The 21,815-nt window shown below is 56.3% G+C and overlaps 2 protein-coding genes across 5 annotated transcripts; both read right to left on the bottom strand.

Moving 5' to 3' along the window:
* Positions 1 to 9,185: 9,185 nt before the first annotated feature.
* Positions 9,186 to 12,313, bottom strand: LOC138822257 (lipocalin-1-like). Of its 2 annotated transcripts, XM_070014949.1 has the most exons (7): positions 12,124 to 12,313; positions 11,693 to 11,839; positions 11,392 to 11,457; positions 10,761 to 10,871; positions 9,971 to 10,072; positions 9,750 to 9,783; positions 9,186 to 9,262 (listed from the first exon to the last, which is right to left on the bottom strand). In XM_070014949.1, exons 3-6 carry the CDS (start codon positions 11,408 to 11,410, stop codon positions 9,758 to 9,760), a joined length of 258 nt encoding a protein of 85 aa, XP_069871050.1. In that variant the 5' UTR covers positions 11,411 to 11,457; positions 11,693 to 11,839; positions 12,124 to 12,313; the 3' UTR covers positions 9,186 to 9,262; positions 9,750 to 9,757. The 2 variants fall into 2 exon arrangements, with proteins under 2 accessions (XP_069871050.1, XP_069871049.1); XM_070014948.1 differs by having other exon boundaries at positions 11,693 to 12,313.
* A 1,734-nt stretch (positions 12,314 to 14,047) lies between these two features.
* On the bottom strand, positions 14,048 to 21,282 carry LOC138822255 (ral guanine nucleotide dissociation stimulator-like). Of its 3 annotated transcripts, none has more exons than XR_011370387.1 (8): positions 21,179 to 21,282; positions 18,380 to 18,409; positions 17,963 to 18,078; positions 17,662 to 17,757; positions 16,532 to 16,596; positions 16,060 to 16,253; positions 15,488 to 15,583; positions 14,048 to 14,678 (listed from the first exon to the last, which is right to left on the bottom strand). XR_011370387.1 is itself a non-coding variant. In XM_070014947.1 (7 exons), the coding sequence occupies exons 5-7, from the start codon at positions 16,134 to 16,136 to the stop codon at positions 14,522 to 14,524; spliced, it is 330 nt and encodes a 109-aa protein (XP_069871048.1). In that variant the 5' UTR covers positions 16,137 to 16,253; positions 16,532 to 16,596; positions 17,662 to 17,757; positions 18,380 to 18,409; positions 21,179 to 21,282; the 3' UTR covers positions 14,048 to 14,521. The 3 variants fall into 3 exon arrangements, 1 of the variants encoding a protein (XP_069871048.1); XR_011370386.1 differs by lacking the exon at positions 17,963 to 18,078 and adding an exon at positions 15,317 to 15,361; XM_070014947.1 differs by lacking the exon at positions 17,963 to 18,078.
* Positions 21,283 to 21,815: the final 533 nt, after the last annotated feature.

Genomic DNA, 21,815 nt, shown 5'->3' with positions numbered 1-21,815 from the left:
GCTCTATGTAAATGGTCTTCTTTCCTTCTACTGTAGAAATAGAGCAAACAGCTCTTTAGCAACTTCATTCCTGGAGAAAGCATTCCAGGCCACAGGAAGGAAGAGTCTAGAACGTTTTGATGATGACTCCTAGCCAGCCTGGCCCAGGCCTTGCTGTGGCCTCAGTCACCGGACAGGAAGCCCCTCCCGGAGGGAGCCAGCCCCAGCCGTGGAGCCCAGGGGATGGACAGCAGAGGAGGTCAGGTGGGAGCGAGGCCCACCCTCCCGTCTCTACTCCTCCCTGCTTCCCGTAGGCCTAACTTTCCCAGTGGAGGAGCCAGGACCATCGGAGGGAGGGAAGTCCATGTCCATCTCTGCTGTGAACAAGACTGTAACACCTGGTGGCTGGCGTCAGGCCACAGGCACCCAGGAAGGGAGACAGAACCCGCCCCCCATCCCTGGAGGGTAGCACCCTTGTCCCCAGGGATCAGGAGATCAGGCCAGACTCACCATCTATGTATTTTCCAGGCTCATTGGTTTTCTGCATCTGAACTTTTATCTCATGGCACCGACCCTCATGCCTGGAAAACAGGGGCCACGGTACTCTCAGGATGCCTGCCTGGCCCTGCTCAGCTTACCTGGTATAGTGGCCCTCCCTCACTTGGTGTCCCTGAAAATCCTACTGCACTCCTGCCTTAAGCATTCAGAGGCCAACTCCCAAAGCACAGGTGGGCCAGGGCAGAACACTTGGACCGAGGAGTCCCTCATGGTGAAACTCACATGATGGTGGCCCTGGCCTCCAAATTTCCACCTTCCAGGGTTTTCACTGTTATGGGAAACGCTTCTTTGTGCATCTTCTCCTTGGCCATGTTCTTGTGACTCACTACTGCCTTTTCGTACCAGGTCTGTACGGCCTAGAGCAGACCAAGGGGTGAGCCCGCTCCAGCCCAGCCCAGGTCTCCCGGGGCCGTGACATGCCACCCGCAGTCTAAACAGACATTCCGGCTGCTGCCCCCGAGATGGGCGGGGCCCCGATGTCTCTGCACCTCTGTGCTCAGTAAGCTGAGCCCAGAACTCTCAGATTGCGATCCCAGAGGGGCAGAGGGCTTCTGCTCCCCAAGGATCTGTTCTCTTTGGGGTCTGGACCCAGTAACAGGTGAATCTGTATTCCTGCAGGTCTGCCCTGTGAGGACTTCTGGTTCCAGGGGTCACCTGGATGGAACCCCTGACCCAAACCTGCCCCCGCTCCATCCCTGTGCCCAAGAGGGCCTGTGCCCCTATCCCAGTGCCTGGGGGAGCCTGGTCCAATGGCAGACTCCAGGGACAGGTGTATCTGACCGCTCCAAGACACACTCCTGAACCAGGGCTCAGGACCACTGCTCACCCACCAGTCACCAGCCTTTCTCCTACCCCCCCCCAAGGCCCCACCCAGCCTCACATTCTGTGCCTCCGAGAGGACAGACAGGGGTTTCTGGGCCTGCAGGGCAGCCACCAGCCCGAGCAGCACGGCGGTCAGGAGCAGGGTCTTCATCTCCGGCCTCCGTGCTCACAGATGAGGCAGGTCTCCTGTGTTGTCTGGAGGAGACTGACGCCTTTTATGTCCCCCACAGCCAGTGGCCTTTGCCCACATGGCACTGACCACACTCCTCCTGTGCATCTGTCATGGCCAAATCTACGTCCATCATGGAGGTGGAAGGGTGTTATTGTTGGAATCTGATGAATAGCAACTCAGTGCTCACAGAGCAGCCATGCGGTGGGGGGTGGGGAGGGGGGCCCCGTCATTCAGTGTGCTGGCATATGGGTCTGTATTTTAAAATGAGGGAGGAAGGCCCTGGCTTCCTCACCCTCCCCTCCAACACACCCTCTGGCCACCCACGTCCCGCCTGGGCCCTGTTCCCTGGGGAACTGTGTCTCACCTCACGTCACTGAGGAAGGGGCTGAGCTTCTGAACCACAGACAGCCCCCACCCCCGGCTCCCTAGAGCCCCAGCCCTGTGTCCATGGAGTCCTCTCACTTCCCTCCCGTGCCTCACCCTGAGCCTCCTGGGAATGGGCATCGATCTGGGTCTGCTGAGATGTCACCAGCTCGGGGCAGGCCCCAGCCCACACTGCGGATCAACGTCCCTCCCCCCTGCCCATTCTGCTCCGAGGCCAGCCACGCTTGTTGAGAGCCCTCCCAGATGCCGCTGCTTTGCCTTTTCCAACCTGTGGCCATTGCTCAACTCTTCAGTCCCCCTTTATGTTCTCCAAGAGTAGAAGCTTGACCATGTGGCCCGCAATTTTATCTGGACTTTATTGAAGAGCTCCCAGCCACATGTTTGGGGTCATGAATATTTGTTCACTAAAGGAAGGAGTCATGAATTTTCAACCCTGTCTCCAACAAGCACACTTAGACCCAGAGACCTGGAGGATTTTTATTCCAGGCCACTCCAGGCTAAGAAGTTTTCTAGACTCCATCTCTAAAATTGCCAGCAAAATGCATGCTCAAGTGGTAAAACATCAGCCTAGCAAGAATGAAGCCCAATACCACAAAAAAAGAAGGACGATGTCAATTAAATAGAGGTTCAACAACTTATAGAATCAATGAAACAAAAAGTTGGCATTAAGTACATATGACTGATAAATTCTTAGCCAATTCAACTAAAAGAAGGGAGGAGGTTGGAGATGTGACTAAATTGGTAGAACACTAGCTGATGATCTAAAGCATTAGATATGGTGTTTGAGGGACAATCGCACCTTAAAAAAAAAAAAAGCAGGGGGAAAGAGGGAAGAGCGCCATATATTTAGATGCACTTGATCTACTGAAATTGAACCAAGAGGATATAAATCTCTTAAATAGTCTACAGTAAGCAGTAATAAAATGTCTCCTAACAAAGAAAATGTCAGAACCCAGGGTACTCACTACTGAATTCTACCAGCACTTAAAAGAAGCACGAATAGATGTCAAGCTTTTCCATGAAATAAAAAGAGAAGTAACACTACCAAACATTTCATGAAGCAAGTATTACACTCATTCCAAAACTAGAAAAGGACACCAAAAATAGCATTATAGATCAATCTCTTTGATAGACATGAATGAAAAATTTCTCATTAAAATAACTGCAAACAAAATTCAATAACACATTGAAAACATTATATACCATAATCAAGTTTATGTCATTCCACGAATGCCAGGATGGTTCAACACACATAAATCCAAAAACACAATACAGCACATAAACAGAATCAAAGACAAGGCTCATATGATCATCTTGATTAAAGAAGACAAGCCTTGATAATATTTAACATCTTTTTATGATAAAATTTTAGAATAGAAGTACCTCAGTATAATAAAAGTTGCATATTATAGCCAAATTCATACTAAACAAGGAAGAATTAAATAATTTCCTCTAAAGTTAAGAATGAGACAAGAATGTCCACTCTCTCCACTCCTATTCAATATAGTACTAGAGTTCTTATCTAGCACAATTAGACAAGAGAAAGAAAAAAGTACCCAAGTAGGGAAGGAGTCAAATTATCCTACTTGAAGATATGACCCAATACCTAAAGATTCCAAATCAAGGGCTGGGAAGGTGGCTCAGTGGTAGAGCGCTTGCCTTGCATGCATGAGGCCCTGGGTTTGATTCCTCAGCACCACATAAGCAAAAAGAAAAAAGCTGGAAGTGGCGCTGTGGCTCAAGTGGTAGAGCGCTAGCCTTGAGCTGAAGAGCTGAGGGACAGCGCCCAGGCCCAGAGTTCAGGCCCCATGACCGGACCCAAAAAAAAAAAAGATTCCAAATCAAACTCTTAGATCTGATAAACACCCTAAGCCACATATCATGACACAAAAATCAAAATATTCCATTAATTAAAGCTGGGGAAGAAATTGAGAGAATAATTCTATTCACAATAGCCTCAGTAACTAAGTAAACTAAATATCTGGAAATAAACCAAGGAGGAAAGGTATCTACAATGAAAACTATAAAACATTGAAGAAGAAAGTTGAAGAAGATACTATAAAAATGGAAAAATTGACCTGTAATCCTAGCTACTCAGAAGGCTGAGTTCTGAGAATTGTGGTTTGAAGCCAGCCTGGGCAGCAAAGTCCATAACTCATCGCCAATCACTAAAAAAAAAAAAAAGGAAGTGGAGCTGTGGCTCAAGTGAGAGTACAAGCCTTGAGCAAAAAAGATCAAGGACAGCATCAAGGCCCTGAGTTCAAGCTCTGACTGGGAGGCACACACACACACACACACACACACACACACACACACACACACACACACACACACACACACACACACACACACACACAGAAGAAGAGATGGAAAGACTTTCTGTATCTATGAACTGGCAGCATTCATAGTATCCAATAATTATAATACTTTAATTGCAAATGTTGCCAACAGTGGTCTGATCAAAGTCAAAATTTCCCTTAGATGAGATACTGTGGATGCTCTGAAGGAATAAAATATCTACCCATATGTTCAATGACATTTGCACAGTCTCTACAGGCCAAGCACTCTTCTAGACACAGGAACTCATCAGGGAAGGAAGCAAACCTAATGTTCTGCTGTCCTGGAATTCACATTCTAGAGGCAAAAAAAAAGAGAAAAATACACAAAATGCTTGAGTGAACTGTGATGTCGCATATTAAGCTCTTGCCTTTAACTCCAAGCACACCCTTCATTGCCTGCTCTATAATAATGGAGGAGAATTCGTTGGCACTTTTCTTCTGTTCACAGTATGAATATAACTTTTATTAGAGATCCAGAAGCAGGGCCTTCCCCTCCAGTCCCAGGATGCTTCCAGCTCTTTCTTTTCCATCCTCCTGCTGTGTAATGACCAGTGTCACAAGTAGGGGACATCGTGAGCTCTCTATGTTGGCTCAGTGGCCCCAGCACGTGGCTTCCTCTTGACACTCCACTAGTGGGCTCCCAGCGAGTCTTGGGGCTCTCCAGCCCCAGGTCACCATATCTGGAAGGGAAGGGAGGCTTCCTGCTTGTCTGGCCACCCGCCTTCCCCACCAGCTGTGTGCACTGTCCATTACAGCTCTTCCCCAGGCAGCCCAGAGAACGCCCGCCACCCCTGAGCCCAAGCACACCAAAGAGGCGGGGCCTGAGCCTTGCGGAGGGGTCTCAGCCCCGGTCAGTCCTTCCTCAGCTGCTCTCCGGCAGCCTGGGCTGTTCTCCATTGTCCTCCTTACACGGGTGCTGGCAAGTGTTCAAGTGTTCACCACACACACGCTCCCTGTTCTGTCTACTGTGTGGTCCTGCCTCCTGACTGAACACTGATGGATATAATTACAAATTATTCTGAAAGGTCACAAGTGTGATGAGGAAAAAGCAAAGGGAACAAAGTGGACAGGGAAGGTTGAGGCAAGAGGGGGTGTTTGTATTTTCAGGGAATGGCACACGTCACCTCCCCAAGTTGACATTTGCACCTGGAGTTGAAGATAGTGGGGGAAATGAGCCATGAGAGTCAGGTGGAGGAGGAGTCAGCTGGGAGAGGCCCACGGAGCAGTTCCAGAGGGGAGAGGGAGCCGGGGCGTGCCAGGAACAGACTGCAGGGTAGAAGGCTGCCCTCTCTGGGTAGAACACAGAGCGGGCAGGCCTGACGAGGGTGGGCTCCTGGCTACTGCAAGGACATTAGTCCTTCCCTGAGTGGAATGGGGAGGTGCTCGGGGCTTTGATGGAGTACGGAGGGGGTGGGACTGATTTAGATGGGCTCCGGGCCACCATGGTACTTCGGTCCTTTCCCTGAGTAAAATGAGGAGATGCTGGGGCTGGGAGCTCTGACAGAGTCAGGACATGACAGACTTTTAGAAGGTCACTACAGGTTCTATACTGAGAATGGACATGGGGGTGAGTAGAATACACAAGCAATTGGAAAGATACTGCAATAGTCCAGACTAGAATGATAGTGAGAGGACATTACCCAGGCGTCAGCGGTGGCAGCTCGTCAGCTGGGCTCCCAGCTCATCTGTAATAATTAGACAGCCATTGTGCAGGCTGACACATTCCCTCTCATGTCCATCTTCCAGACACCACAAGATCAAGTGGCTCAGGCAGTACTTCTGTTATACTCGAATTCAGTCATGAGAAAACAGAGAAGCCACACTTTGAGAGGTCCATCTGGGGGTCTTTATTGGAGAGCCGACGGCTACGGGTGGACTCCTGTCACAAAGACCTGAAGACCCTCAACTATACTTAACACTGTTAGAAAACAGCCATAGGACAGGAGAGGAAAGAAAGAACAGAAAAACAATACCAATAAACCAGATCAGCTCCAATGGAGAGCTGACCAGAGGGGAGCTGGAAACACGAAGCATGGCATAGTGGTGTCTGGGTTGGACCAGGCCTAATTAGGGACAGGGGCAGGGGGCAGGGTCACAGGAAACTTGAGGGTCTCATGAACTCAAGGCATGGGACTGACAGTTCCAGTAACCTATCATCCAAGTCCCTGCCCCTGCCTCTAAGAATTCAGGCTGAGGGTGGAGCTTCCCTGACTCTACCAGGAAGACAAGATGGCATCAGTTAAACCCAATTCCTATCATCTACCTCATGGTCAATATGGTGCCAGTTTGACTCATATCCTTATTTCACTTTGAGCCCCACTGGACTTAGGAGAGAATCCCTAGCTGCCACCTACAGGGCAGTGTCAATGCCTGTGCCAGGCCCTGCTGGGAAGCTAAGAGTGGGATCTGCCTCCCTAGTTAGCTGAAGCGTGTGCTATGCCCTGCTCACACACTGCTGTGCCCTAGGGCACCCCAGCGCCCAGCCTGTCCACCCAGGATCACTGCCCTGAGGCACCCCAGTGCCTAGCCTGTCCACCCAGGATCACTGCCCTGGGATGCCCCAGTACCCAGCCTGTCCACCCAGGTTCAGTGCCCTGGGATACCCAGCATCCAGCCTGTCCACCCAGGGTCACTGCCCTGGGATGCCCCAGTGCCCAGCCTGTCCACCCAGTTTCAGTGCCCTGGGACACCCAGAGCCCAGCCTGTCCACCCAGGGTCACTGCCCTGGGATACCCAGCATCCAGCCTGTCCACCCAGGTTCAGTGCCCTGGGACACCCAGAGCCCAGCCTGTCCACCCAGGGTCACTGCCCTGGGACACCCAGAGCCCAGCCTGTCCACCCAGGGTCACTGCCCTGGGACACGCCAATGCCCAGCCTGTCCACCCAGGATCGGTGCCCTGGGACACCCATCACCCAGCCTGTCCACCCAGAATCACTGCCCTGGGTCACTCCATTGCCCAGCCCATCCACCCAGGGTCACTCCCCTGGGACACCCAGCACCCAGCCAGTCCACCAAGGATCAGTGCCCTGGGACACCCCAATGCCCAGCCTGTCCACCCAGGATCGGTGCCCTGGAACACCCAGCATCCAGCCTGTCCACCCAGGGTCACTGCCCTGGGATACCCAGCATCCAGCCTGTCCACCCAGGTTCAGTGCCCTGGGACACCCAGAGCCCAGCCTGTCCACCCAGGGTCACTGCCCTGGGACACCCAGAGCCCAGCCTGTCCACCCAGGGTCACTGCCCTGGGACACGCCAATGCCCAGCCTGTCCACCCAGGATCGGTGCCCTGGGACACCCATCACCCAGCCTGTCCACCCAGAATCACTGCCCTGGGTCACTCCATTGCCCAGCCCATCCACCCAGGGTCACTCCCCTGGGACACCCAGCACCCAGCCAGTCCACCAAGGATCAGTGCCCTGGGACACCCCAATGCCCAGCCTGTCCACCCAGGATCGGTGCCCTGGAACACCCAGCATCCAGCCTGTCCACCCAGGATCAGTGCACTGAGACACTCACTGCCCAGCCTGTCCACCCAGGATCGGTGCCCTGGGGCACCCAGCGCCCAGCCTGTCCACCCAGGAGCAGTGGACTGGGGTACCCAGCACCCAGCCTATTCACCTAGGATCAGTGCCCTGGGCCACCCTACAGCTCAGACTGTCCACCAAGGATCAGTGCCCTGGGACACCCCAATGCCCAGCCTGTCCACCCAGGATCGGTGCCCTGGAACACCCAGCATCCAGCCTGTCCACCCAGGATCGGTGCACTGAGACACTCACTGCCCAGCCTGTCCACCCAGGATCGGTGCCCTGGGGCACCCAGCGCCCAGCCTGTCCACCCAGGAGCAGTGGACTGGGGCACCCAGCCTATCTACCTAGGATCAGTGCCCTGGGCCACCCTACTGCTCAGACTGTCCACCAAGGATCAGTGCCCTGGGCCACCACAGTGCCCAGCCTGTCCACCCAGGAGCAGTTCCCTGGGATACCCCAATGCCCAGCCTGTCCACCCAGGTTCAGTGCCCTGGGATACCCAGCATCCAGCCTGTCCACCCAGGATCAGTGCACTGAGACACTCACTGCCCAGCCTGTCCACCCAGGATCGGTGCCCGGGGGCACCCAGCGCCCAGCCTGTCCACCCAGGATCACTGCCCTGGGGTACCCAGCGCCCAGCCTGTCCACTCAGGATCAGTGCACTGAGACACTCACTGCCCAGCCTGTCCACCCAGGATCGGTGCCCGGGGGCACCCCAGTGCCAAGCCTGTCCACCTAGGATCAGCGCCCTGGGGCACCCAGTGCCCAGCCTGTCCACCCAGGATCACTGCCATGAGCCAACCCAGTGCCCAGCCTGTCTACCCAGGATCAGTGCCCTGGGATACCCCAATGCCCAGCCTGTCCACCCAGGATCAGTGCCCTGGGTCACCCCAGTGCCCAGCCTGTCCACCCAGGAGCAGTGGACTGGGGCACCCAGCACCCAGCCTATCCACCCAGGACTGGTGCCCTAGGACACCTCAGTGCCCAGCCAGTCGACCCAGGATTGGTGCCAACAACAATAGTGCAGGTGGCTGTTCCAACTCAAAGCTCCAGTCTGTCCCAGGTCACACAAGTCTTAGTTGTGTGGCACTGTGGCTTAGTGCTCCCTACTCCCAGGGCCTCAGGGTGGCATAGCTGAGGGAGGTACCCAGGGAGACCCTCAAATACAGCGAGTGGCTCCCACCGCTGCAGCCAGCCTTTTCCACTTCCGTTCTGTGCCCCGTCACAGAACAGGATGAGGCTGAATTCTCTCTCACCCCATCCCCCACTCTCAGAAACTCCCCCCCCCCAAGAGCCCACAGAGGGAACCCACAGACACACAGGAGCACCAAGCACTGCTGAAGCTCTTTATTGAGAAGGGGTGGGGGTGAGGGCAGGGGGAAGCAGGTGGTGGTGACAGCTGGGCCCAGGACGGGGTCTTTCCCTGTCCACTAAGACAGGCTCAACGCAGTGCTGCCCCAGCTGCTCTGCAGCCTGAGACCTGGAAAGGAGAGGGGTCTGTGAGGTCATGATGTGAGGAGGCCAGGGCAGCAGGAAAGGGAACGCTGGGCTCTTGAGGGCGTTCTTATCTCAGGCTGCCTCCTTGCCATGTGTGAAGAGGGGACAGCTGGCCTCATACCAGTGCCCTGGCAAAGCAGGATGGGGCGGCCGTGAGAGTCTGGCCCTGTTCTGCTGGGCAGGTGACCATGGCAAGCGTCTGAGCCACCAACTGTCAAGGATCACAGCCACAAGGGGTTCAGGGACGCTGAGGTCCTTCAGCATGGCTGCCTCATTTATGTAGGACATTCCCGAAGGAAACCTGAGCTGAGTGCTCGTGGCAGGGAGTCCCGCAGGAGCAGGGCCCACTCCTGCTGGGAAAGGTGGGCTCTCTTGCCCAGGGAGGCTCAGGGGAGGGAGGACAGACCTCAGGGTCTCTCGAAACCCCATCAACACCCAGCACTGGATTCTCAATGTCCTCGGAAACTCACCTCTTACCCTAATCACTCTCTGGAGAGCAGGTTTCTGTCAGAGAAAGAAAAACAAGATTCAGACCCCGGCAGCTCACTCAAGACCCCCAGTTCCTCCATCACCAGCATCTCCCATGACCCCAGTAGGGACAGTCAGCATGGGAGGCGGCCTTACCCCGCGAAGTGACGCAGTGGCCTTTCCTCCATGGGGAGGCCCCACTAGGCGGGGGCCTCTTTCCTACCTCTTTGTTTGGGAATGACGATGTTCTCTGTGTTGAGACCTCTGGCTCCTGTGACATTCTCAAAGTCCTCCAGAGCTTCCTGGTTGAAGTCAGGGTCGGTGCCTGCAGGTGAGGATGGCGGAGACAGGAGCGTGAGTGACTGTTGGCATATCACCCCAGCCTGCAGGACTGAGCAGGCTGGGCTGGGGGAGGCCCCAGGCAGGGGCCTGGGGGTGGGCCTGGAGCCTGGCTAGGCAAGGACCACCAGGTGACAGTCCCACCACAGTCCACGGCAGCTGAGCTGGGACACAGGGCCACTCTCCGTTCAGCACACCTATGCCTCACCCAGGGCAGGAGGGGTGGCAGGACCAATGCGCCCTGGAGGAGCCGGCACCCGTTGGTGGGGCTCGGGGCACCGCGCCTTCCCTCTGCTCCCTGCTCACACATGTTTTCTCCTGAGCTTAGGAAAAGTGCAGGAGGTTCCAGGACCTTGATCTCTGGTACAAAGGGCACTGACACCCACAGTGTGCCTGGAGGTGCCCTCTGCATACAGCCCTCTCTCCCCATTTTTGTGCCTCTCTCCTGCTGGGACCCGCCCCCTCAGGAAAGCTGCTCACGACCCACACTGCAATGTTTGCTCCTTGACTCCTAGCTGATCATGTGATCACACCTGAACCTCTCTGCCCACAGTAGTAACTCCCTCCTGCCTTCCAGGACAGATACCTAGACTTGGATTCTGGAAACTTTCCCTGGGGAAGAAGTGGACTGGAGGCAAAGGCAGAGAGAGGGACCACTGAACAGCATGACTCACCCACAAGTTTTGCTATTTGGATCCGATATCCAGCCAGCTTGCCCACACAATAAAGAACCAAGTGGTCCTCCACACATGACTTAATGATGCACACTACATACTTGTCACCATCTGCAGGACAAAGACACAGTTAGTACCTGATCCTGCAGCAAGGATTCAAGATGGCCTATGCTCTAGCATCGCCACCCTTTCCAATGCCCAGGATTCCCTGACACAATGTTCCCACAGTTCGCTTGGTCCTTGCTTCCCACGGGCCCGACAAACCTGAGAGGTGAACACGTGTGAAAGCAGCAAATCAAAGGCGGGTCTGGGGGCATACAACTGACCGGCAGAGACTGCGGGAAGCAGCTCAGCCCAGGAAAGACAAATACACTGTGCAGGGAACTGCTCGGGAGCCCTGTTCCCAACCCTGCCCGGAACCCAGCGATAGCCCAGGGGAAAGCCAGGACGATCCGGTAACTTCTGGAGACAATCCCATCACACAGGTCTGGTGTTTGTGTCATGTGAGTGTAGTGGAAATATAATAGGAACCAGAAGGTGAGAAAAGGTCTCAAGTCACAAGGGGTTGCTCACCCCCATTGTCACAGGGGTTGATTCGGGGGTGGGGGCCCTCAAAGGCCCCTCAACTCACAGGCTGTGTATTTGCTCATCAGTTTTCTTTAGGATGGTGCTCATTTCCCGGCACTGGCCCACAATCCTGGAAGATAGAAGCTCAGTGAACAAGGCTGCCCTGATACAGGGTTCCTCTGGTGGGGGCAGCCATGGTCCACACCCACAGCAGGCCAGGGAGGGGCCAGGCCCGAGGAGGAGGAGCAGGCTTTACCATATTTCAGGTTCAGGTAACATTCATCTCTCTGTACTACGTGGCAGCTCCCCAGGCTCCAGAGAGGCCACAACTCCTTGCACAGTACAGTGGGCTCTCCTCCACTCACCCTGCCTCTAGTAGGATTCTACTTGGACATCAGATGTCACTTGTTGTGATGGGTCTGCTGGCTAACCCTCACCCCGTCCAGGTCATCTCCATCGCTGGAAACACAGACAGCTGTGTCTTCATGGGCACACGGTATCGTGGGGGAAAACTCCAATCGTAAGAGGGAAAAACAGATAAACAAGTCCAAGGTCACTGCCAAGGTTGGTGCCGTCTAAGGGCTGGATCCCAGGACTACAGCACACGGTCATGGCTGTCTGGGAGAAGCCCTCCCAGATGGGGTTCACACAGGAGGGAGACCCACGGATATTGTGTTTATAGGTGTGACCCATCCAGGTGGGAAGTCACGGAGCTATGAGCCTCACAGAGCGAGAACCATGTGTGAATTCAGATTTTATACAGTACCCGACAAGCCTACTCCCTCGTGTCTGATACCTTCTCCTGGTCATTCTGCAAGTCCCACACTCGTTGGGTTCCAAGCAGAAATGTTCTGGAAGGGCTATAAATCCTAGAGTTCACGAAACAGGTCAACAAACTCTGATTGGGTCTGAGAGTGAAACTCTCTCCCCAGGGGGTCTGGCCAACAGGCACTTCCCCATCAAAGAGAAAGCAGGCGCCACCCACATACAACCCACAGTTCCCGTGAGGCCCCCCCCACCTTCCCCAGCACCTCCTGACCCAAAGCCACCTCAGTGGTTCAGATGCCAAGGGTCCCCGGGGCTGAGATGGGGTTCCAAGCGCCATCTTCTTGCCCCCACCCGGCTTCAAGCTCTCCTGTGGGGCAAAGGAAGGCCAAGCAGGTCACTGGCTACACAGCCAGCAGCACTCACTGGAAAGCGGACTTGACTTGCAGAAGGCCTCCCTCCAGGGGGGCACCTGAGGATGCTCTCTAGAATCCTCTTGCTCGATGCTGTGGCCTTCAAATACCAAAATCCTGACACCTGGGGAAAGCGCCCGTCCGTCGCGGTCTGGGAAGAGCTTCTGGGCTTGCGTTCTTCCCTGCTCTGGAGTCCCAAAATGTACTTTGGCCTCCAAGGTCTGCAGACCAGAGACATTAGCTAATCTCCCTCCTCGTCCCCAAATTACCGATCCTTCTCACCAGGCCCACCCGAGAGCAGGCTCCTTCAGTCCCAGGGGAGAGGGAAGAGTGAGGGGCATGCCCACCTCCCACCCCTGCTGTACTGTGGGCCAGCTTGGACCAGACACCCAATGTTGCATCTCACATTCCCTTAGGGAAGGGGTCCAAGGGAGAAATGGGGTCTTCCACCAGCTGTCTCAGTGCCTTTCCCCATCTGAGGCTCATATCCAGCTCCTCCTCCACCACAGTCGGAAGGGTCTGAGCCTGCAGGACAGCAACGAGGCCCAGGCCGAAGCTCAGGAGCAGGGTCTTCATGTCTGGGGTCTACTCTTACAGCTGCTGAACAGCTCGCTCGCGGGGCTGGGGGAGCCTGCTGGTTCCTCACTCAGCTGCCCTTTATACCACTGGGTCCTGCAATGGGGGAACTTGGCACAGAGGACAGGCCTGTCCCTTCCTGACCACAAACACGGCCAGCTCTGCAGTGGAGGATAAATGTCATTATTGTTGGAAGTCACTGAACAGCAGCGTTCCATCCCAAGGATGTCCAGGATGGAGAAGCAGACCCAGACGAGAGCAGCAAGGAAACAAGTGGAGGTGTGTAGCTTTCTGAAGGCACAGCTGTGTGAAGGTGACCCCTCGGCCCACACTACATGCCACTCGGTGTCTGCCATGCACGCTGCCACAGAGGATGCTGGGTGGAACCAGAGCATTGGGCTCCAGACTGGGCTCGGGCCTCAGTCCCTGTAGTACCCTGACAAGAGTGTGCACACACAGGTACTCAGCTGTACACGGGTCATCAATGGGAAAGATGGACAGGCTGAGAAGGGGCTGAGGCCACAACCTACAGGTTACTGCCCCTATAGCTGGAAGGTCAAGGGTTATCGCCTGAGGAGTACAGGGTAGTTTCCTTCACCCCCATAGAATGGGTTGAAACACCATTCCAGATGTGTCTCAGGATCGGCCACTTGTCATGGCTTAGTGGAAGCGGTGGGCCTAAGAAGGCAAGAGAAGGCTGATGACCCCCCAAGAGAAGGTGCTGGGCCGAGCCGTCCCCTGACAGCGGGCTCCATGGTGCCATTCCCATCCTCGGGCCAACTTCTGTGGCTCACGTACCACCTTGTATGCATCTGCGTTTGGTCACTGGCTTAGATCTAAGTTGCCTTTCCCATCCCTCTGGTCAAAGACAGAATTCTCACACGCATGTGCCCCGGGGAGGCCAGCAGGACCTCAAGAGCAACTCCCGACCTGAAAGGCTCTGCATTGCTCGGCTATGCTTCTCAAGTTTCACATTTAAAAGGTAAAATGTTACCTGCTCTTTGTGCTTATCTTCCCAGCCCCGCACCGCGGTAAAAGATAGTGTCTCAGGTCCATACTTCATGCATGTAGTTGCGCTTGTGGTGTGTGTGTGTGTGTTTCTGTGTTTGTGGCTTCTGAGGACCTCGGGATGAATAAGTAACAAAGGCTTTAAGTTTTCTATATCTTTTAAATTCCAAATTAAAAGTGCCATATCAGACCTGAGGCCTTAGGCAGGAACTTGGGACAGAGGCAATGTTCCCAGCGTGGGAAACCACACACCCCACTGCTCAACCTCCCTTCTGAGCCCACGGTGGGCCTCAGGCTCCTCTGGCTGCTGGCCCATGGAATCTGGGAGCCTCCTCCCAGGGCTGCCCTGCCCCTTCCACCCCTGCACGGGCTGTGTCTCAGGCCCAGGTTCCACACACATAGCTTCGTCCTGACTGGTGTCTCCATCCGCAGCTACGCCAGCACATGGGAGACATGGCGCTCCATGTCAGAGTCCGGCATATGCAGCCTCAGTTGAGTCAGGAGGCGCTGGAGGCAGGGAAGCTGTGCGGGGGCCAGGAAGTCCTCTGGATGCAAGTCCAGCCAGGAGCCCAGGAGGCACGTGATGGCACTAGGGACACATGGGTGGGGAGCAGACTCGGACTCCAGGCCAGCATGGCCCCTGGTCTCCCTCTCACCACTGTGATGGTGGCAGTCCTTGCAGAGACCAGCACACCCAACACCAGCACCTTGGGGCTGTGGCACCAGTGGCAGGCTGGCCCAGGAAAGGCCTGAAGAGAAACTCAAGGGAGAGATCCATGGCCAAATGCTGGGCCAGCAGCTCTGTCCTCCTCTGCACCTTGCAGCCCCTTCCTCCTCGCTCCCCTGGGCCTCTACACATGGTCAGCAACACAGCTTATTGTCCAGCCTGGCACGCATAGGGTTCTGGTGGACCTCTGTGCAGAGTCTGCTGCCTTATTCCCCATGGGCCCCACTGTGTGGTCTGGCTACATCCACACGGCTCTCCTTCTGTGTGTGGGTGCCACAGCATGGCCCTGCACTTTGACACACACGCCTCACACCTGCTGAGGGCTATGACCAAGCACAGATGACCCTGGCCCTACTGTGGGGCTCATAGTGTGCTGGGAAAAGCCTGCATGGCTCAGGCTCTGTGGACGATGGATGGACATGGTGGTGGGAGTGGGGGTCTCAGCCCTGAGTCCCACCCTCTACCCCTGCTCAAACCAACCCCCCCTCACCACCATCAACCTGCTTTCTTCCGCCTGCTCCAGAAGAAGCCCCACAGCTCAAGTTCTAGGGATAAGCACAAGAGGTGAGGGCTCCGGAGTTGGCCCAGCCGTCCCTCCTGCGCCCCAACACACACACATTTGTCACCACTGTGGAGCCACGCGCCCTCCAAGGAGACCAAAGCCCACTCACTGACAGAGCTGGTCCCGAGGGATGACATCCTCGCAGGAGTGGGCGAGGGTGTCTGTCTGTCCGGAGGGGCACATGGGCGCTTCACAAGTGCTGAACCTGGTGAGGATTTGAGTGTCACTGGCCAGCCCGGGGCAGCTGGCACCTCCCCGCTCTTCTCTCTCCACTCTGCTCAGGGCCTGGAAATCAAACCTTCCCCTGGAGCTCCTTCCTATGTGCCACGATGCGCACAAGCCGCTGCTGCCTGATGATCCTGGGAGCCCAGACGCCCTTCCTCTGCCCCGCCAGCCCTGCTCTGTCCACACCTTGGTTGGGTCCCTCCACCCAGAGAGAATTGTTTCCCTCTGGCCAAGCAGACACACTGCTTTGTCTGTGGCCTCAGAGAAGCAGAGTCACAGAGCAGGGCCCACAGCCCTGGACAGGACCCTGAATGGTGCCAGCCTGACCTCCCTGTGTGATTCTCCAGCACTGGCAAGCGCCAACCAACGAGTTTCTGTGAGCACCCACTTGCCAGCTCCATTTGCAAGGCTGCCACTGCAGGTGAGGGCTCCCATGCGATTGGAGTTGGCGCTCACCTTGTGAACAGCAGGTCCAGGACCTGCGGGGTGTCTGCCACCTCCCTGTAGGTATTGAGGAAGGCGTGGATAAACATGGAGTCCTCCAGCAATTGGGCAGGCACCAAGCGCTCCACCTGCTCCTCCAGTGTGCCTGCCTGGAGGAACTCTGCCCCGCCGGCCTCGTCCGTGTCTGTGGACGGGTCAGGACCATGCTGGAGGAGAACCAAGGAGGGGCAGTTCAAGTGGCATCCAGACAACTACAAGTCACTCATGGCCACACACCCGACTCAAATACCCAGACACCACTGACCACACACACACACACAGAGGCACGCACACACACACACACACACACACACACACACACACACACACACACACACACACACACACACACAGAGGCACGCACACACACAGAGGCACACCCCGCAGGGGGAGCGGGTGATGAGCAGGGAGATGGGAGGTTTCCTGCCCACACTGCCCCTGTCACCTGCGAATTATTCCTGCACAATCTGGAGAGGCGGCGGCAGAGGCCAGGGCGCGCCAAGCGTCGACCTATGGGAAGGAAAGGAAGGAAGGAAGGAAAGGAAGGAAAGGAAGGGTGGAAGGAAGGAAGGAAGGAAGGAAGGAAGGAAGGAAGGAAGGAAGGAAGGAAGGAAGGAAGGAAGAGGGAAGGAGGGAAGAAAGGAGGGACGGAGGGAAGGAGGGAAGGAAGGAGGGAAGGAGGGAAGGAAGGAAAGGAAGGAAGAAAGGAAGGAAGGAAGGAAGGAAGGAAGGAAGGAAGGAAGGAAGGAAGGAAGGAAGGAAGGAAGGAAGAGAGAGAGACGGAGGGAAGGAGGGAAGGAGGAAAGGAAGTTATGTTTTGAGGCTCAAATCACACCAGTTAGATAAGGGTTGAGAAACAACCCAGTTACTGGAAAATGGATGGGATGGTCAGCTGGTAGAAGCAGCTGCAGGGTCAGGGCAACCCAAAACTTGCGGACGAAATGCTGACCAATTATGTAGAAGCCCACAAACCTTAAACCCCTCCTATTTGCTGGAAACCCTATAAGAACCCTACTGAACATGTGGTCGGGAGTCACAACTCGGACCTGCTGTGTTGGTGATGATTGTGAGTCCAGGCTCAAGCTCGCAAATAAACTACTCTTTTGCTGTTTGTATTGGTCATGGTTCCTGGGGGTCGCTGGGGGGTCTCGGGTTCGATTCTAACACCCCCCACCAAAACCCCATCACCTGCCTCCCAAGAGGAAGACCAGGTCTGGCTGGCACCATTTTGAACACATGGTGGATGGTAGGGTCTGGAATCTTGTCTTCCTGCTGAAGAGGGTGAAGCCCTGACCTCCCGGGTGATGGGCATGTCTGAATCCCTGGAGGGTGTGGGGCACTTGCCTGATAGGTGACTGAGCCTGTCAGTCCATCTCCACTTTCCCAAACCTGACCCCTACCAGAGGGATGGATCCCAGACACACGTCAGGGGAGGACAGTGAGGCCCAGAGAGCCGAGGCCGCTGAGCCCAGCCCCAGGGCTGCTGTCAGCGCACAAGTCAGCAACACCTGTTGGCTGCGGCATCCCAGCCCAGAGTCTTCCCTGGCCCCTGCCCTCCAGGGCCCAGCCACTTACTTCTTCCTGGGCTTCCCAATGCCTGAGCGCTTCTTGCCAGGAAGGCTGCTACTGTCAGTCTGCCTCTGGGGCTTTAGTGCACAGGACAGCGTGTGGCTAAGACAAGAGGTGGTGGTCAGGTGACCAAGTGTCATGCTCAGTTCCCTGCCAGAGTTGGCCTGAACTTGAGAGCCTGGCGACCACCCCACATCATGACGCCCAGAGACTCTGTGGATTCCACACACCTAAAGGGACACGCCTCAGGCCCTCTGCACCCCATCTTGGGCCGGTTCCTCTCATGCCTCCGTGTCTGCCAACCTACCTGGCATCCTCACTCAGCCACTCCAGGCCCCTGAACCAGGCAAGAAAGGCCTCATCGGCTCCAAGGTGAGAATAGTTGCAAGGGTGTTGCAGCTTCTCATGATCTTATTCTCCTGGCTAGGGAGAGCACCAGGGCAGGGACAGGGCTGGGCTGGCTGGGGAGGGACCCACCTCCTCTGCGTGCTCTGCCACCCAACCCTCCACTGAGGACCCCCAGGCCTCTGCGGGATCTCACAGCCGTGGCCTCACCGTCCTGCCCAGGGAGCTGTCCCACATGCCACCCAAACCCACCATGCCTGGGAGTGAAACATACTCTCTCTATCCATCGCACCCATGCACAAAGGGCAGCTGTGCAGGACTGACTGGACCTCCAGGCAGCTCCCCACCCACCCTGTCCTGTCTGGCAGCTGCCACTCACCTTCATTCATTACCTGGACACCATTCTTTCCTAAAAGGCAGAGGACAATGGAGTTAGAATGGGGTCCCTCTTCCCTTCCAACCTCCGGCCAGGCCCTCCGCTGGACAGGGGATCCTGCGTGCACACGCTGGAGCAGGGCCTCGTTCAGAGGAGCCCTGGACACCCGGAGTGAGGTCAGGTTCAGGGACGATGTGGTCTAGCACCACTGAGGCTAGGAGAGAGTTTGGGGATTCAGGTGAAAAGGCCTCTCTTGGGCCACAGGTCGCTTGTCCTAGGAAAGCCTGGCTTGGCTTGGTCCCTGCGTCCTCCGGGGGCAGGGATGCAGGGACCTTGAAAGCCCAGCTGGGCGCTCTGTGCACAGCACTGAGGGCAGGCAGCCCTGGGCGGCACCTGATCAGAAGAGGTGAGGCCTGAATTGGAGGATGGCCTTGGGGCTGTCAGGAGGGCCAGAGCTCAGGACTCCCAGGGGACTTTCTCCTGCATCACCAGGCCCCATCTGGCCCTGGCTACTAGCCTCCTGGACGTCCTGATATGCAGCGTCCAGCATCCTGAGGGCCATCAGGAAGCTGCCCAGGTAGACAACGATGACGTGGTCAGCACCTGTTGGCTTGGGTGGAGGAAGGTTAAAGGCCAGGGCCCACCCCTGTCCCAGTCCCCAGGGCTTCTCAGCCAGCCCTCAGCCCCTCACGGCTTTGCACAGCACAGTGTCCTGGGGAACTTCAGGCCACTTTTGTCTAGAGTCCCTTCACACTGCCTGGGACTGGAAACAGCCCCAGGTCAAATCCTCGACTGGCCTATGCAGATCCCAAAGTGACCTAGGCCACCTCTGCCCACCCCCTTCCTCTACACCCTGCCAAGCCCTGCTCTGCTGCCTCCACTTCCTCCTTCCCCACTGCCAGCCAGCTAGCTCCCCAGGCTCCTCCTCTGCCCAGGTGAGAGTCCTCCCTCTCCTTGGGCACCGTTGGGAGTGAGGTTGAAGGTGAACAGAGCCAGGCCGGGCTGCACCAGTTCTTTCTCAGGCAACCTGGCCTAGGTCTGAGTCACCCACCATCTTTTGCCATCTTCTAGAACCTGCTTTAGCTGCTTCTCCTTCCCAGCAAACTTGCAAGTCTCCTGCCAGGCTGGAGGCTGGTGTTGGTGAGGGCTCTGTACTGTCCTCCTTTCTACCGTGAGTGTCTTCCCTTTGGGACTGACATGGCCACTGGACAGCCCCAGCACCCACTCCTGGCAGGCCAAGTCTGGCCTAAGCTCTGCTCCAGCACTCACTGCTGTGGGATCTCACCTGGGGACCTGGCCTCCCCTCTGCCTGCTCCCTCTCCTGCAAGGTTTTCCTGAAGGGGCTGGGGAACTCGGGGTCTCTGGACTACCTGCCTGCCTGCTCCCTGTGTGTCTGCCTGCCTGCCTGCCACCAGTGCTGCTGGCCTGACTGGCATGTGGGGCCAGGACCTCCTCAGAACTCAGCCACATTCATTTCTTTCTCCTTGGCAGCTCAAAAGCCCAGCCTGGAAGCTCAGTGCCAGCCGCTCTGCATCTTTCTGTTAGTAAAGGGGAAAAGTGAGGTCCAGACAGAGCTGGTGGCCTGTCCAGTGCCCTGAGGGCAGCAGGGGAAGGGGCCCTGCAGCCTCTGAACAGAGTCCACTCTGCTAGCTTGTCAATGTGTAAGAGTCCTTAGATGAGATGAGCCTGAAGGGAGAACGCCATGGACTTCCAGAGTCCTTCCTGACCCCAGATCCTGGCTCTCCTCAGCGAGTAGGGTTGGGATCCAGACCCCTGGAACATCTTCCCCTCTCTGGCCAGCGCCTGCTTATGGGCCAGGGCAGGAAACTGCCTCTGTGCAGCTGGGCCGGGAGGTTCCCAGGGCCCACTCGTGCACAGCAGGTGCCCGTGGAGGAGGCTGTGCCTTCTGCTGCACTTCCCATGGAAGCAGCCAGAGAGTCAGCAACGATGCCCAGGGAGCTGCCCTCCCTCTTTTTGTTCTTTTGGGGTCTCTTTGCCTAGGGTTCTTTCAGTTCTAGGGATAGATGGCAGGGCCTGTGTGGTCCTTGACCTCTGAAGCTTGGAGCTGGAGCTCTAGCCCTTGAGCCACGGCTCCCTTTCCCATTTTGGAGAGTTCAGCTCACAGATTTGACTGCCAGCCTAGCTTTGATCGGCAATACTCAGATGTGCTGTTGGCTTAGGAGGAAGTAGGCCTCGAGGCATGAGGTAGCGGGCCCTGGGCAGTCCACAGGGGCCACTTGTGGTAAGACCTTTCAGCTCGTGTGTGAACATGTGAGCATGTGAGTGTGTGAGCCTCTGCTCCCACCAAGACCTCAGAGCCCCGCAGTGCTTGCAGGTGGTCATGCTGGGTCTGGAGGTTTGCACAGAGCACAGAGGGCCCTAGGTGCCCCACGGGCAGCCCTGAAAGCCCCTCGTCACAGCAGGCCTCTTCTGGAGAGTACCTTGAGCCAGTTGGAGGCATCCCGGAGTCAGCCCAGCATGGTTTGGGAAGGGCTGCCACATACCCCGGGCCTACAGCATATTTGGCAACCAGTGTAATGCTGGGGCCCTCGGGGAGGAGCAGTCCCCAGTCCTGGGCTACTTGCTTCCGAGGACCACCCTGTGTTGCCCCACAGCATCCCATCCCCACAGGCTGCTAGGGCTCCACGGGCCCGACCTGCATAAGGGCCTCACAGAATCCTCCTTTGCCTTCCTCCCCAAGAGAAGAGCAAGCCACGCTTCACACACCCCAGCAGCAGGGCGCTGATTCCCGCGTGAGCGCCCATCCTCCTCTGTCCTCTGCCTTCCCCTTCTCCTCTATACCTTTCTCAGCAGCTCTCTGCTCTTGGAGTCCTTTTTTACTGCAGAAATCCTGCCTGCCAGCTTGGGAAATGAAAGCAACCTGGATCTGCAGGAGGGGCAGAGAGAAGGTGACAGTTGGGAGGGGGAGGGGAGGCAGTTGGAATTCATTTTGTGTGAAGGCCAGCCTCCCATAAGCCCACACAAGAGGCTCCAAAGGGTTTTACAGGCCGGGAGGGGATTTGCCACTCTGGCACAATGCTGTGCCACCCAACCCACCAGGCAGCTCTGCTCTGCTCAACTGGAAAGAGATGTGTGGCCACCAGATACCCTACACAGCTCCTGTGCCCGCGTGTGTGCGTGTGCCCGTGTGCCTGTGCACCCATTCTGTGTCGGGAGAATCAGGCGGAAAGGAACTGCCATACGCACGACGAGGACTGCCCTAGCTGAGCCAAGATAGCACAGCCCAGCCGGCTTCCACAGCCCACCTTGTAGGCCAGAGTTTGAAGTGGGCGATGGCTGCCCTGTGTGGTCCCAAAGCATCTTCCGAGGAGTCAGAGGCCCACCTGCAGATCTCCGGCCAAGTCCTGTCCAGGCAGAGGATGGCTGCCATCTGCAGGCTAGAGACCATGGCGTGCAGTGAGAAGTTCTGCAGGGCTCT

This window comes from Dipodomys merriami, unplaced genomic scaffold, assembly GCF_024711535.1.
Source record: "Dipodomys merriami isolate MVZ:Mamm:240054 unplaced genomic scaffold, mDipMer1.0.p SCAF_11, whole genome shotgun sequence".
NCBI lineage: Eukaryota > Metazoa > Chordata > Mammalia > Rodentia > Heteromyidae > Dipodomys > Dipodomys merriami.
This window is presented reverse-complemented; position numbering and strand designations above follow the sequence as displayed.

What these genes read in the sequence shown, in the direction of transcription:
- LOC138822257 (XM_070014948.1), bottom strand. An exon ending in CCAAATAGCAAAACTTGTGG is followed by an intron (nt 10,073 to 10,760) that starts GTGAGTCATGCT and finishes CCTCACCTGCAG; the next exon opens with GCACCGACCCTGACTTCAAC. An exon ending in CGTCATTCCCAAACAAAGAG is followed by an intron (nt 9,784 to 9,970) that starts GTAGGAAAGAGG and finishes TTTCTCTGACAG; the next exon opens with AAACCTGCTCTCCAGAGAGT.
- LOC138822255 (XM_070014947.1), bottom strand. Translation starts at nt 16,136, where the DNA reads ATGTTTATCCACGCCTTCCTCAATACCTACAGGGAGGTGGCAGACACC. An exon ending in CTGGACCTGCTGTTCACAAG is followed by an intron (nt 15,584 to 16,059) that starts GTGAGCGCCAAC and finishes AATCCTCACCAG; the next exon opens with GTTCAGCACTTGTGAAGCGC. An exon ending in CCTCGGGACCAGCTCTGTCA is followed by an intron (nt 14,679 to 15,487) that starts GTGAGTGGGCTT and finishes ATGTGTCCCTAG; the next exon opens with TGCCATCACGTGCCTCCTGG.